At 37.9% G+C, this 16,764-nt stretch overlaps 1 protein-coding gene across 4 annotated transcripts in view; it reads right to left on the bottom strand.

The window, feature by feature from the left end:
- Positions 1-16,764, bottom strand: part of Tnks2 (tankyrase 2) — a 59,149-nt gene that overhangs the window by 29,385 nt on the left and 13,000 nt on the right. For 3 of the 4 annotated variants that reach the window (XM_005352179.3, XM_026781200.1, XM_026781199.1), the window contains exons 3-12: positions 16,199-16,294; positions 15,594-15,630; positions 14,580-14,655; positions 13,947-14,041; positions 11,804-11,870; positions 8,227-8,413; positions 6,987-7,108; positions 4,327-4,418; positions 4,164-4,242; positions 853-1,024 (exon numbers count right to left, since the gene is read on the bottom strand). In XM_005352179.3, coding sequence (XP_005352236.1) covers positions 853-1,024; positions 4,164-4,242; positions 4,327-4,418; positions 6,987-7,108; positions 8,227-8,413; positions 11,804-11,870; positions 13,947-14,041; positions 14,580-14,655; positions 15,594-15,630; positions 16,199-16,294 — 1,023 coding nt within the window. The remainder of the gene's footprint in view (positions 1-852; positions 1,025-4,163; positions 4,243-4,326; positions 4,419-6,986; positions 7,109-8,226; positions 8,414-11,803; positions 11,871-13,946; positions 14,042-14,579; positions 14,656-15,593; positions 15,631-16,198; positions 16,295-16,764) is intronic. The other variant, XM_026781198.1, reaches the window with a different exon arrangement.

Raw genomic sequence — 16,764 nt, 5'->3', positions numbered from 1 at the left:
AGAGAGAGAGAGAGAGAGAGAGGAGAAACGGGAGAAAAAAGAAAAAAGACAGGATCTATGGAACCCTGTCTGTTCTGGAACTCAGAGAGATGTGCCTACTTCTGCATCCTGAATACTGGAACTAAAGGTGTGCACCATCATGCCTGACAAATCAGCTTTATAAACTTTATAACTTCAGTGTCCTGTAGTGATATTTTGTTTATGTTTTAACAAAGCTTGCCTGAAGACCACAGTGAACAGCTAAGACATTAGAGGCCAGGGAGTATTAGGCACCTTTAATTCCAGCACTTGGGAGACAGAGGCAGGGATCTGTTAGTACAAGGCCATCCTGGGCCACACAAGATTGAATCTGTCAGAGCTCACACAAAGGTGATCCCAGCACTTGGGATCCCACACCTTTAATCCCAGCACTAGGGAGGTGGAGACAGGAGTGATATGGCTGGGTGGAGAGAGGAATATAAGGTAGAAAGGAGACAGGCGCTCAGGGCAGTCTGAACACTGATGGAGATAAAAGGTCTCTCTGGTCTCTAGTGCTGGCTCCTCTGCTTCTCTGATCCTTCAGCTTTCACCCAATATCTGACCCCAGGTTTTATTTATTAAGAACAATTAGAATTCGTGCTACAGTATCCTGTATTTACTCAGAGAAACTGGGCGGAATTTGCTACTGAACAAGTCCTAATTATAATTTAATGACATTTAAGTATCAAATATAATGAGCTAAGAATTTTAAATTAGGAAGGCCAACATTTCTCAAAATTTTTCTGTTTATTACCAACTCCTACACCTAACACCTGACACGTGACACCCTTAAAGGTTACCCTTTAAAAAGACTGCCAGGAAGGCGCCCGATACCTTGAAGCACCTGCTGCACACTTTCATTTCCCATCTGCAAGGCGGTGAAACCCTGGAGGGATATGATGTTCGGATCACACCCGTAGCTCAGCAGCAGGCGGCAGGTCTGCAGATGGCCACAGTGTGCGGCTCTGTGTAATGACGTCTGTCCAAGACTGTCCAAAGCATTAACCTTAATAATGCAGAAAACACTGAAATGAGCGCTGTGGAGCACCATCTAAAGTCATCCAATACCAAAAGTTCCGTTTCTTTTCTTTTTAAAAGAAACCAACTGTCCAATTCCAAATTAGGCATTTCCCCCACCTCAATACTAGAGTGCAAATTCCCTAATCCATGAAAACTGGTATCAGAATGAAGATCCAAGTTTGGTTTAATATGTGGGTTGCCAAGTACAGTAAATTAAACATTTAAAAAAGTTATGTTTAGTTTTAAAGCATTTATGAATTCACCCTATTTAGAACTAGACATTGATTGAAAAAGTTGTGTTCATTGAAATTTTACAGGTCTTTGAGACACATAATTTTTATGATTGACTCCAAGATATACTACAGTCAGGGACAAGTCCAGAGGTGAGCTAGTATTAAAATTCTCATTCCTACTTAATTAATCTTTTATACCATGTATCATGTAGAATATTATGTGAATAAACATACGATACATCTACAATGGAACACTCTTCAGTAATACAAAGGCACTGTTGACATGCTGCTTTATCACCAAAATATTATACTAAATGGGAAAATCTTAGACTAAAGAGTAAGCATTTGTGATAAATAAGCCTCAGAACAGCTGTTACTGCTCTTGGTAAAGATTGCCCGAGATGAAGGACTTTTATGGATTGAATTCAGGGCCTTACACATTGAGACAATCTACCATTGCAGTATCCACTACCCACTTAGCCTGTGTTCTTTAATAGATTTTGGTTGCACAGATATATTGTATATGTATATAGGTATAGATCTGTTAAAACTCAGTAAATAAACATTGAAGATTTGCACATTTAATCCCATATAAATTTTGCACCTACAGAAAAACTGTATTTAAACATCTAACACAGAATATTTAGTATGTGTACAGTAATCTGAAAATGTGTGAAAAATATGACAGATTTTGAGTAGGTAAGAGACTATAGCTGGTGATAGTATCAAAGTAGTGGGTACAGAACTATTCTGTTGTAGAATTCTTTCAATTTGACTGTGTCTTTTAAAGACTACCTCTAAGACCACCTCATTTCCATTCTGCCTCCTTATCATGGAAATAATTCAATGTATAACTAATTAATCCTATGTCCACCAGTGTCTCTTGAAACATTGGTCAATAATTCATGTCATCAGAGAATATTTCAAGATGGACATAGTAAGATCTCAATAAGCATAAAACTAGAATATGGGTGCCAATGATTACAGAACTGAAAACTTATTTAAAATGTTCAGGGCAATGTTTACTCACATACTAAATCATATTTTTTGAAAACCATCCCCTGAAAGCTTTGAGTGATATATATTAAGGTGACCAACTTTTGCTGGTTTGCCTGGGACTTCTTCAGTCATTGCACCATGATACGGGTTTTTAGAAACTACAAGTCCTGGACAGAAGCAAATGAGTGGTCTCCAATCACAATGGTCCCACTAAGTCTCACAACTCAAATTCAACATGTACCTGTACTCTTCAAGTAATGTGCCACATGGAAGGAAAAAGCGATCCAGGAAGGCACAGAGCAGAGACAAATGAGGATGCCAAGCAGTTAAGCAGAAACCAACTTTATTTTATTTAGTTATTTACAGTAGGAAAAATAACGCTTATACATTATCAAGAACTTCCCGAAACCAGTGGAGATTAGGACATTAAAGATAACAGAAAAAGAAACCAAAAAATTTAAGCAGTTCCTTGAGTGGGTAGAAATCCAAGGAAGGAAAAGTCAGAAAAACTGACCTGCAAACCCAGTGAGGACAAGGTCTCAGGCCACTCAGGGCCTGTTTTCCCCTCCACTCACAGCAGCTCCATTTCTGTACCACCATATTAAGTCTTCACTAAAAATTTTCTTTGAAGGTAAAAATCTTTGGATTGACAACTGGAAACTACTGACTGTCATTTCTGCTATATACATCTTTTACCGAGCATTTTTTAAATTAAAAATTTGATATTTATTGTCTGTATGTATGTTTGTGTGTGGAAGCATGAGGAAGTCAGAGGACATCTGGGGCTCAGTTCTCACCTTCCACCATGTTGAGGCAGGGTCTTATTGTTTCTGCCACTCTGCTAACTGGTTGGTGAACTGGCCAATTTCCCTGTCTCTCTCCTATTTATCAGAACATTGAGATTACAGATGTGTGCCACCACACCTGGCTTTTCACATGGATACCAAGAGATCCAATTCAGGTAGTTAGGCTTGAATTGCAAGCACTTACATTACACACTAAACCATTTCTCTGGACTCACTACTAATTATACTTCAAAGTTATTGGGAAATGATTTACAGCTTTGATGGAAGTAGTTATTCAAGGGGTAAAATGCTTTGTGCATAAATGCCAACTAAAGAATGTTAATTTATCAATATGATTACATAGTTTTTTTTTAAGTCAAATTATTTCTTTACTTGTATTCAAGTTGTTTGTCTTAGTTACAGAAATAGTTGAAAGTACAGACTCTGCACTGGGAAATAAGAGGAGCTATCATATTAATAAAGGAATTCCAGCTGCTGGTCAGAAAAGAAAACCAGGGCAGGACTGGTTGCCTGCTATAAGAAGTGTTCTGTGTACTATTAAGAAAAGGTCAAGAATAACTTTGATCAGTGAATTAAAAGGAATGGAACAAAAAGGACATACAGGAATATGTACATACAAATAGATACATAAATTTCCGAACAGCAACAAAAAATAGACTTGGGAAATTATCCATAGGATCTCCTCCTAATATCTGTGTATTGAGGAGTGTATGTGTGTGGATGCACAATGGTCAAGAGTACAGCCTTAGGTGTGGCTCCTCACCCTCTACCTTGGCTGTACAGGCTGGGAACTGCACATGCCAGGCTAGCTGGCCTGCAAGTACTTAAGCGCTCTCACCTCTGCCTCCCATTTAGCCACAGGAGCACTACCACCTCCTGCTTCATGGGTTCTGGGGATCTGAACTCGGGTCCACACAACTGCGTGGCAAGTACTTTATTCCCCAGCCTGGATTGTTTTGAATTGTAAACTAAGAGGAAAAAAAACCATTTATGACAGAGTGAATGAATAGTTGAAGGAGCTAGCTTGGCACTAAATAGAAAGTAACTTGGCTGGATTACCAAGGTTACCAGAAATGGTATATTATACCTTTGCTTCATGCTTCACCACTACTTCAACAACGTCATTGTGAGCTTTTTCAGACGCCACGTGCAGAGGAGTCAAGAATCTTAAAGAGAAAAAGCCAGTCACAATAAGTATATTTTCCATATGAAAAAATAGCAACAACATCTACTGTTAAAGGTATACTTACTCTTTAGTCTTTTCGTTGGTGTTTGCTCCCTTTCTTAGTAGCAGTTCACATATTTGCTTTCTTTTGGGATATGGAGATGCAGCAGCACAATGCTAAATAATTTAAATTGCAGTATTAATCAAGGACCATACAGAACCATTTTCACTTAAGAACACTTGTGTTTCCAATCAAGGATAATAAATGCAATATAATTTCTTTGTTTTATTTTTACTCAATTTTGCTCTTAAAAGACTTTCTACTGGAGAGAATGTGTAGTAATTACAATTCTGACATGCTGGAAAATTCCACAGATCAAATACTATGTATTATTAAATATTCTGGTTAAACTTTGTCCTCAATTTTTAAAAATGCCACTACTAATAGGATGAATAACACTACATTTAAAAGGTTAAGTAAAGACTTGAGTATTGGCATTTCTTCTTGCAGTGCTAAAGATTGAATCCACAGCTTCATTAATGGTAGCCCAGCTCTTCCACTGAACTATATATCCTCAGCCCCGGGTTTGGGTTGTACCCCATCTGTTCTGTTCTGAATTCTGCTGGTTTAACAGCATGGATGAGCTAGCTGCTAAGTTGTGTATCTTCCTTAACTGGTTGCTGCAGCATTTCTGAGTATTAAGGTTGGAAAGAGAAAGGAGGGAGGGATTTGCCTTTTATAAACATTATCTATGGTTATGGCACAAATCTTTACAATCTCAACATCCGGATAATACTTGGGTATAACTGGTATTCAGTATCTGACTAATAATTGACCAAATCAATGTGAATATTTGTCAAAATCCAAATCTGAAAATTGTGGGCAAAAAATTCTGACTAAAATTTTTAAGCAAAGTTGCTCTATATATCTACATACAGTGATTATAAAATCTGTTGGTTTTTTTAAGATTTATGTATTTATTTTATGTATATGAGAGCTCTATCTGCACGTACGCCTTTTTGCCAGAAGAGGGCATCAGATCTCACTATAGAGGGTTGTGAACCACCATGTGGTTTATGTTAATTGAACTCAGGATCTCTGGAAGAGCAGTCACTACTTTTAACAGCTGAGCCATCTCTCCAGTCCCTGTTCTGCTTTTTGTCCGTTCCTCAATTATGCTCTTGATTCATTCTTTGATATTGTTGTAGTCACCAAAATAATTCCTTCACCTTCGTTAGAGTGAAGTTTAACAGGTACACAGTTCTTTTGACACACATTTATTCTGAATTAAAAAAAAAATGTTTATTTCCAAGAAGTTTTTATTATACCCATAACAATTTAGAGTCCTACCCTTCTGTCTATCCTAGGGAATGGCCTGCAATCTCTGGACAAGAAACTGCACCTACACTACAACTACCTATGAACATTTAAGTCCTAGCACGTTTTAAAGTTAAAGACATGATGCTTACAGCAGGATACTTTGAGGAACACACACACAGTACATTCTTTCATCTGTGCTGTTTTCCTTTCATTACCTGAGACCACTATGATCTGATATTACACAGAAAAGCTCCAGAAATGCATGCTTCTGAGAAGTGTGATGAAATCCTGTCCTTTGCACTGGGATGGGAACCATTGTCTTTGTTCAGAGTACACAGGCTGCATATGCTGCCTGCTCATTAGTATGTTCACAGCTGTCTTTTACTTACTGGCCCTAAAGTGCAGGGTGATTTTGCTGGCAATTACGATATGGCAGGAGCTGGAGAGATGGCTCAGCAGTTAAGAGCACTGGCTGCTCATCTGGATGACCCAGGTTAAATTCCTGGCACCCACATGGCAGCTAACTGTAACTCCAAGATCTGACACTCTCACACGTACATACAGGCAAGAACCCCAATGCACATAAAGTAAATAAATTTAAAAAACGTTAAGTGGCAAATTTCATAGTTTATATTAAGGCATAAGGAAGAAAACATATTATCTATCAGGCAGCCTACTTTACTCATTTCCTTCTACCTAAGGAACATCGTGAAGCTTATATTACAGAGGTTCCTATTTTCTTTTGGAATTTCTACTTTGAAGGTAGACCATGCTTCTGTATTTCACCAATCATCTGGTAGCTCCTGGAGTTCACTACACACTATTACTTTCTCATAGTTCCACAAAGGTCACCTCTCTCACTCCATGCCCTGCCTCCACTTGATTATTTAAGATAATCTTGCTAGTGTGGCTCAGACTAGCCTTAAACTTGCAGCCCTCCTACCTTAGCCTCCTGGATCCCAGGTACATAGTATCATGCCAGTTTGTTAATAGACGTAACTCTAAGATACTTAATTCAATTTGTGGAAAACCACAAATGACCAATTGTATGTTATATATATAATAAGAAATTATATCCAACATGCAAGAACATGGGATTTTTTTTTCTGCAGATAGGGTCTTAAACTACTAGTATTATGTTTTGCAGGATGAGGTTGTCCATCTTTCTACATTACTTAGAGTAACTGAATTTAGTTCAGCAGGGCAGCAAATACCTATTTCAACATGAAAGGCTGAGGGAGGGCTACTACACATACAAGGCCAATCTGGGCTACATAGTAAGATATTAGACTCACAAACCAAAACAACAAAACATCAACCAGCCAACCAACAAACAGACGAGTATTTTAAAAACAATGCCATCACTAATATCAGACATTATGATTAGTTTTGGTTATTTTAAAAGCTTAAGCCTGAAACGTTACCAATGCTGTTTCATGTGTTTGAGGATGTTTGAAATTCACCATTTCCAGAGAAAGATGTTTTTTGATTCTTGTAACATCAGCTTCCCGTGCAGCCTGCAGCAATGAGTGGCCTTTGAATTCATCTAAGAGAGGAAGCATTTGCATCTACATGAAATTATCACAGTACGAGGCTTACCTAGCAAAATAGTAGTATTTTTTTGGAATTATTTTAAAAACAATCTCCAAAATAGCCAGATTAAGGTTCCATAGATAAGACTAATAGGGATTCGTTATTATTATTATTATTATATTATTAACAATGGCAGACTAGTTCCCTTTAGTCATGGCTCAATTCATTCCTAAGTCTATATGTAAATTTAGGCCAAGGAAAATCCATGGTCTGCTGCTATTCTATAACTGGGTTAGAGATTATCTACATTATTGCAATCTATTCCCATCCCAGAGTGCTCCGAGAATTTACAAAGGGTGACCATGACCCCTACGCTAGCATTCCAGCAGTAGAAGATAGTCTTGCTCATGCCTACCAGGTAACTATGGATCAAACACATTGGCTCATCAGTTGTTCCTCAGGATGAACAACATTAAAGAAAGCATTTTCTCAAAGTTTCTTTTACTTATTAGATCTGAAAAATTGTGAAATCATTCACTATCATTTACTGTTAGAATAATGTAAGTTCAGTTCACATAGTTCATTTCTATGTAGTAATACTATATCTAAATCAAGTGCTTATTTCTTAATATATTTTCTTTAACTACACAGGAAACCATAGAATTTGGCTGAGGTAGTAAAGAGCATTATATGTCATAACCCAGGGACTATATTTATAAGACAACAAACAACTTTTTGTAAAACGAACTAGCAAGACCCAAAGATATGGGTAAAATCCAACTATAATTTATATTTCTTAAACTGAAAAACTAGCCCAAATATATTTTTACACAGTATTAAAATTAACTACGCTAAACAGAAACAGGACAGCTTTCTATAAAGAAAATATTTTACTATTTATACATTCCCAAAAGAAAAGAATTGTGAAAAAGAAAAAAAGCTCATTCATTTAGGTCATGTATATTGCTAAGTATTATATGGCTTTTTTGTTTGTGTATCATGTGCATGTTTTCCCAAGACAGGGTCTCACTATGTTGCCCTGGCTGAACTAAAAAGATCCATCTACACCTGCTTCCTAAGTGCTGGGATTAAAGGTGTGTGCCATCGCACCCATGTTGAACATATACTCACATGATAATCTTTCCTTCAATTGTGGAGTGGGAGCCAAGTCTATGGCACTTTTATTGTGACAATTCAGCAGTGTTGGATCTGCCCCGTAACTCAGGAGAAGAGAACACACTTCAACCCTATTCTTAGAAGCTGCCTCATGAAGAGGAGTAAACTGCCACAAGTCCATTGCATTTACACAGGCACCATGCTGGGAAGAAAAGGTGTATAGTTATTGTTCAATTCTTAAGAGAATTCAGACTAACCCTGTGTAACTTAACATTCAAGTTTAGTAAAGGGTCTTCTGTAGGAATCTCCCTTTCTTTTTGCAGGTATAATTTACATGCAGGGAAGCAGAACTCTTAATGCGTATAGCTTAGTGAATTTTGAAAGATACAGATCCATTTCACCACAAGAAACAAGATTCATATTTCTTTGTTTTTGTTTTTGGAGATTTTCTGTGTCCTAGAACTCACTCAATAGAACAGACTGGCCGTGAACTCAGAGATCCGCCTGTCTCTGCCTCCGAATGCTGGGATGAAAGGCGTGGACCACTACTGCCACAGAAGGGTTCTATGCTTCTTTCATTGGCATTTTTTTTGCCCTAGTTTTTTATTTTACTTATTTTTTTACATTTATTTATTTATTTATTTTGTTTATAGTATTCTGTCTGCATGCATGCCTGTAGGCCAGAAGAGGGCACCAGATTTCATTACAGGTGGTTGTGAGAATTGAACTCAGGACCTCTGGAAGAACAATCAGTGCTCTTAACCTCTGAGCCATCTCTCTAGCCCTGCCCTGGTTTTTTAGTATCATATTTATGTATTCTTGGGTTTCATAAAAAATGAAGCACAATAGACTGTGTGTGTTTAGCTCTTTCACACAGTAATGTTCCTGAGACTTGGGCTGCATCACTAGTTTGAATTGCTGAGGAGCTTTTTATTACATTGTGGTTTACTTATTAGCCTGTTACTGGACAACTGGAAGGGAACAAGAAGAGTAAGGCAGCAGCAGAGGAGGAGCCTGAAATAATAAGATTCCTAAATGTGGTTTGACTCTTTGATACTATGCTTCCATTAGCACAGAGTTAAAGTAATCTTTTAAATAGCTAACATCACATATTATACTTGGGCAACTTAAAAGCTCTAGCTTTTTTTTTCCAGGTGAATATGTTTTTTTAATTACATGTGTCTGCATGTGTCAGTTTGTGGGGGACATGCATCACGGCAAGGTCTCTGGAGGCAGGCTGCCTGAGGTACATAACATGGGTACATCCAAACTCCTGTCCTAGGCAAGATCATGTATGCTGTTAACCCCAATCACCTCTCCTGACCCAAAACTCTAGAAGGTTTAAAACATGAAGTAGACATCACATCTTTTGTGCTATTTTTGTGAACTTAGGTCTTTTTGCTGACTCTTATTATTTTATTTATAGTGACTTCAACCGAAGCTTGTTCTCACTTATTCTTACATACTTCATGTCAACAGCCTGCCAATATTTATATATCCTTTCTAATTTCTATTTTGTTTTATTTTGTTTTTCGAGACAGGGTTTCTCTCTGTGTAGTTCTGCCTGTCCTGGAACTCACTCTGTAGACCAGGCTGGCCTCAAAATCAGAGATCTGCCTGCATCTGCCTCTGACTCCTGAGTGCTGGGATTGAAGCTGTGCATCACCACCATTAAGCTTTTCTAAATTTTTTAATAGTCAAACCTTTATTGTAAATAAGTCACAAAGAAAATATTACTCAGTGAGATTAGCCAGACCCAAAGCCACACAGTCTAGGTGAATGGGTACATCTCGAGCACTCATCCTGAAGCTATGGAGCTTTGCCCTGGGCCTTATTTACATTTTCAATTATATTTTTACTGCCTCCTCCACACATAAAGTAAACTAAATGCAAGAGTTAAAACTAGAAAAACAATTATCTTTATATTCTCTAATTTTATATCAAACCAACATTAAAACCTGGATCACAATAAAGTTACAGACAGATGATGACGTGGTGGTGGCACAGACCTTTAATCCTAGCACTCAGGAGGCAGAGGCAGGCAGAACTTTGTGAATTCAAGGCCAGACTGGTCTACACAAGAGCTAGTTTCAGGACAAGCTCCAAAGCTACTGAGAAACCCTGTCTTGAAAAACAAACAAACAAACAAAACCAGTTACAGACAGAACCTTAAGGCAGTCTATTAGAGTCTGACATTCCTCTCAAGTGAAAAATAACAGTCAACTCTTGGCAGAGATGTTTAGTTATGAATCTGACAGAATTTCCCCTCAGATCAGACTACTTGCTTTTTTGCACTTAGAGGCTTTGAAGATTAAAGTTGAGAAAATGCCTTGCTATCCTTTAAAAAACATTTATTTACTTATTTGTGATACTTTGATACAGGGTCTCACTATGTAAACCTGCCTGGCTTAGAACTCACTATGTAGACCAGGCTGACCTCAAACTCACACAAGATCCACATGCTTGTGCCTCCAGAGTGCTGGGATTAAAGGCAAGTGCCAACATTGTTATGCTTTAAAAATTTTTTTAAAAGTATATTTATTGCCAGGCAGTAGTATAATACACATACAATATATAATATAGTATAATATAATTTACAATAAAAATACTCCCAAGTGGCAGCAGATATACTCCCAGTGGGAGGCAGAGACAGGCAGATCTTTGTGAGCGAGGCCAGCCTGGTCTACAAAAGTTAGTTCTAGAACAGGTTCTAAGGCTACGGAGAAACCCTGTCTCAAAAAACAAAGAAAGTACATTTACTGTCAGTCGGGTGGTAGTGGCGCATACCAAACCAATCAGTCAACCAAACAACCCCCACCGCCTGGCAAAAAAGTATATTTATCATCACATTAAATTACTATGCGCACACACATGCATGTGCCACAGTATACACGCAGAGGTCAGAAGACCACTTGAAGAAGTTGGTTTTCTACTACCATGTGGAACCCAGGGATTGAACTGAGGTCGTTAGGCTTGGCAGTAAAAGGCTTTACCCACTAAGACATCTTGCTAGCCCTCATTGCTATTTTTGTATTTGCTGGTGCCATATTTCATTATTTAACTCAGGGATGTGACTTGGTACCCCCTGTTCCTAGGTATAATGAGTATTCTGGTCATGGAATGCAGTCACTGAATTAATGTCTTCTGTTAACCAGACTCTTTAGCAAGGGTTGTCAACCTGGTGTTTGCTCAGGGCCTCTGTATGTATTTTCAATCTTATTTTGGTAAGTCCCTGATCCCTCATCTCAATTAACACTTTAATGTGACCTTTTTAGTGCCACTTTTCATTTATTTTTAATTTTTTAAAGAAAACAAATTATCCTTTTCATTTTACTAATCCCAGTTCCAACTCCCTTCCCTCCTCCCATTCTCTCCACTTACCCCCACCCACGACAACTACATATTTAACATTGCATGGTATCTCAAAAATCTGAAGGCAAGCAAATGCTATTTTATCAATAATCTGCATGTTATGATTATAATTATTCCCACTTTCTACCAAGCACCCAAAACAAAAAATAAGTCAGAAACACTATGCATTTCAAATCATTTTATGTAATTACAGAAAATAATAAGGCACAGAAGAACTAACCTTAACCAGAAGTTCAGTTACTTCATAATGACCGTAAGAACAGGCATTGTGTAATGGTACCAGATCACTGCAATGAAAGGGAGGGAAAAAGCCCTTTATTACTGAGTCCCTAAGTCTAGGGCAATCTTCAAATTGTAATTCCCGAGTCTCTTTCAAATCCATATTCCTTTTCTCCCCACCACTACTACTCATAACTAGTTTGGGCTTACATAGTTACAACCTAAATAAACAACCTCTAAACCAATTTATTCTCTAAACTCTGGCCAGATTTTCATAAAGGTAAATCCCTTATAGGCATTCTTGTTTTAATATCATTGTTCTTCCTTGCTTTCTTTGAAGAGACGTTTCTAATTTTTAAATTTTCCCTTATATGAGGTCTCGATATATGCTTAGGCTGGCTTGGAACTCACTATGTAGACCAGGCTGGTCTTGAACTCACAGACATCCATCTGCTTCTGCCTTCCCAGCGTTGGGAATAAAGGCGTGCGCCTGGTTCTGTTCTAAGTAACACAACACACACAAGGTTCTGAGCTTTTCTCTGGCTTTATAATTCTTTACGTATCTGCACATGTACTTTTCCTAGGTATAGATTTCCTTCCTTCTGTTGTTCTGGCTCACATATCCTTTTCAGATTTATTCTGAATAAACAGGTCTTCTTTGAAACATCTTTTGAAATTCTGTAAGGCAAATGCTACAGTCCTCGGTAAACTGAAGCCAAATTCCTTTGTAATATAAAGGAATAATAATAATAAAAGGAAGAACACTTACACTGTATAACCTTAACATTCTGGCTTCTACCTTTAAGCCTCTCTCCCTCTTCTTGGGGATCAGCTTTACTAACTGGCACAAGCACTGCCAGAGCAGTTTCTGGTAATACACAGCTCTTTCCTTGCCTGAATACCAGTTTCACTGCCACTCACTAAATATTTGTGCTTGAATTTCTACATTCTCATGAAACCAAGAGCTCTAAAAGTTAGCACAATGTTTTCTGCCAAACCATTTCCCCTCTATACTTCAATGTGTGCTGTGGGTCTAACTCTCAGTTTCAGAATGTTAAAGTTTTCTCTGTTCCTCTCATTTCACATCCAGATCTTCACTATCTCTACTTTTCCACTACAATGGCAACCGCTGTTAGAGATCCTAGCTGTGCAGAAGCTCACTCCACAGTGCTCACTCTTAGATACTGCTATCCTCACTTCTAATCTCCACCTTTCAAATATCCAACGAGTATTATCCCATAATACATCTCTCCTTAAGCTCCTTGAAAATAAAACAAGCTCCTTATTTCAGATCATAAAATGCTTATGACTGCAGAAAAAAGTTGAGCTCCTTATGGTAATAAAAACAAAACTTTTCTAAAACTAGTTTGTTTTTTTAACTAGTTTCTCCAATTCTGAGATTTGTCCAGTGTGAATCATCTCCCTCTGCTTTAGCCAAGTTAGCTTGGGGTGTGCGCATGTTACTGTTGATTGAGCTCAGGCCTTTGTGCTAAAACATGAGTCCTACCACTGGGCTACATCCCCTCCCTTTCACTGGGGGTGGCATGGTACGAATATCTTACTAAATTGCCCCAGGCTTGCCTCAACTTATGATCTTCCTCCCTCATCCTCCCAAGGAGATGGGATTATAAACCTGTGTCATCAAAGTTGGCTTGTTTACCACTTCTTAAATGCACTATCTGTATTTTCTTATAGAATCATATTCTTTATCTAAAGTCTGCTTTCTATTTGTTTGTTCATTTATTTTTGAGTCTCAGTTCCAAATAGCCCAGGCTAGCCTGGAACTGTTATGCAGCCAAAGATGCCCTGACCTCTTGAGTCTTCTGACTATACTCTTCCAACTTAAAGGATTATAGGCTTGTGGCATCACACCCTGCCTTGAAGATATGGGCAGAGCATACATCTTCTAAAGGATCTCCTAATAACTCCATTCATCAGTCTCTATTTCTCACTCAAATTAATGGGGCATCTTTCATGAGCTGAGTGGTAGGTTTCATGCTTTAAAATCCCTATGGTGCTCAGAACAACTTGCATCTTACAAAAGATCACAATTTCCTTAAACAGCAACAGGAAAATGTTTTCGTTAAGGAGATAGTGTGTTAAAGGACGCTAACAAGAAGGCCTCACTTTTGTTCAAAGCTTACCCTTTATCTTTAGCATGGACATCAGCTCCATGTTGCAGTAACAGTTGTACAATCTTTACTCTGTTGTATCCTGCTGCCAAATGCAATGGAGTTGACTGAAACAGTAACCAAATAAACTAATGAAATTCACATAATGGCTGCATAAAATGTTTGAAAATACAAAAACCCAAACATAATACAAGAAAATCTAACTATGATTAATCATTGCTAATAAACAATACACTTCTTTTTCTTTTCTTTTTTTTTTTCAGGGGGAGGGAGGTGTTTTGAGACAGGGTTTCTTTATTTAACAGTCCTAGCTGTTTTAGGACTTGCTCTGTAAACCAGGCTGGCCTCAATTTCAGAGATCCACCTGCATCTGCCTCCTGAGTGCTGGGATTAAAATCATATGCCAAAATAGCCCAGCTCAATTTGGTTTTAGGAAATTAACATATATAGTAAGCATAGCATAAAAGTTTAAAGTTCATTATTGCATAGAGATAATATGCAATAAATGTTCATTATCAGTGAGTTTTAGTAAGAATCTCAATTATTATCTAAAATTAAAAAGAAAATACCAGGACTTTATAATAAATATACATTCCTATCACCAGATGATAAAAAATTCTAAAAAAAAATCATCAAAGCAAATACCTTTCTGCCATCACTTGCATGGCAGTTGACATTCAATGGTGTAAGCAGAGCCATCATTTTTTCTTCATTGCCACTCCTAGAAACACACATTAAAAACATGCATTAGTAGCTTATACTATGTATTTAACCATTAAAAACAAAGTCTTCTCTTAAAGCATGCTTATGGCATTAGACAATTTTTTTTTTTAAAAAAATGAGGTCTGTCATATTCTGTAGCACAGATTGTCCTGGAACTCTCTCTGTTGCTCCAGCTATCCTAAACTCATTGTAAGTTTACTGACTCTGTCTCCCATGGATGGAGATTACAAGTGTGGGCCATTATCACATTTGGAGGTTGGGGGTGAAGAACCAGAGATTCACAGTGAAATCTGTTTTCTTTTAATATATCTAATTTTTGTTCTTTATAAATGTGTTTGTGTTATATGTGTGTGTGTGTACACAATACAACACATACATGTTTTGTGCGCTGCCTATAGAGGTCAGAGGCACCAGATACTCCTGGAGCTGAAGTTAAGGGCAATTTTATGTCCTCTGATGAGGGTACCAGAACTGAACTTGGTCCTTCGCAAGAGCATCAAATGCTCCTAACCACTGAGTCATGTCTCCATCCCCTCATAGAGATTCATCTGCCTTTGCCTCTGGAATGCTGGAATTAAAGGTGTCTAGCAAGAATTTGCTTTTTAAAGATTTATTTTTAGTTGGGCAGTGGTAGTGTACGCCTTTGATTCTAGCACTCAGGAGGCAGAGGCAGGTGGATCCTTGTGAGTTTGAGATCCACCTGGTCTACAGAGTAAGTTCTATGACAGCCAGGGCTACTCTGGAGCCCAAGGAGATGAGGAGTGGGTATAGGAACCTCTGGAACTAGAGTTACAGATGGTTGTGAGCTGTCTTGTGGGTGCTGGGAACCGAACCTGAGTCTTCTGCAAGAGTATCAAGTGCTCCTAATCACTGAGTCATCTTTCCACCCCCCCCCCCAGTGGAGTTTTTATGGCACATATACTTAATAGTACATACCTGGCACTTTCCAAGAGTTCATCTTTCTTATAGTCACCTGTGAATTGGGGGGTGAGGGAGACTATCAGAAATAATGGTAGTTACTTAAATGAACACCATACTAGGTAAAGGCAAAAATACATGAAGTAGATATAGCTCAAACCAACCCTGCTAACTTAAACTAGAGCTGTACTAATGTCAAAAGATTTCAAGGAAATGAATTCTAGTTCAAACAGCCATACTTTTGAAATAACTAGAATAAAGTATTTTAAAAGAATTCCTTAAAAAAAATCATTACACCAAAAACATAATAGTCTATAAAGAAATACATTAATTGTCTGAAAAACTTGGGGATTTTAAAAAATATACTGAATACCTGAAGCAACACATGTTTATCATATCTTCTGCCAATACAATGACAAATTTAAATACAAATTTGAAAGAAAAAAAGACTATTGTTTTTAGACAACAATCAAATTCAACTGTTGAGAGACAGCAAAATAATAAGTAAACTACATCATGTTCAAACTCTACTTGAGGTCATCACCTGCATGAGGGAGTACATCTACCTAGCCCATTAAGTATTTTTATTCTTCCTGAAACAACCAAAGTGCACACAGACTTACCAGTCAGAACAGCTTTGGCGGATGGGTCTGCTAAATCCAATGCTGTCCTCCCATCTGTATTTCGGATGGTTGGCTCAGCTCCGTGCTGTAAAAGCACTGCAAAAAATAGCAACACTACTTTTCAAAATGGCTATCATGGCAGTCTGAGCTAATAATCAGTTTCTTTCCTTCCCTCCTTCCTTCCATTCTCAAAATTATAAAAGTCCCAGTACAGAATTCTCAAAATTATTTAAAGACTTTTGGTATACTGATAATATGGTAAATCCCGAAATTTAAGAAAATATAACATATTCAATTATTTAATACACTAAGAGCATGGTAAGTTTTCTCTGTTCAACAAAGATTTTTCTTGGCTATTTTTTCCCTGGTGACAGGTGATGAAGGGTGGTTAAGAAGTATGCGGGGGAAAATGGAACTCTGCTCAAAGTTTTACTTGCTGCACAGGAGTACTGTCTATGGCAGAAAGACTCTTCTAGCCGGGCGGTGGTGGCGCACGCCTTTAATCCCAGCACTCGGGAGGCAGAGGCAGGCGGATCTCTGTGAGTTCGAGACCAGCCTGGTCTACA

This window comes from Microtus ochrogaster, chromosome 8 (genome assembly GCF_000317375.1).
Source record: "Microtus ochrogaster isolate Prairie Vole_2 chromosome 8, MicOch1.0, whole genome shotgun sequence".
Classification (NCBI taxonomy): Eukaryota; Metazoa; Chordata; class Mammalia; order Rodentia; family Cricetidae; genus Microtus; species Microtus ochrogaster.
This window is presented reverse-complemented; position numbering and strand designations above follow the sequence as displayed.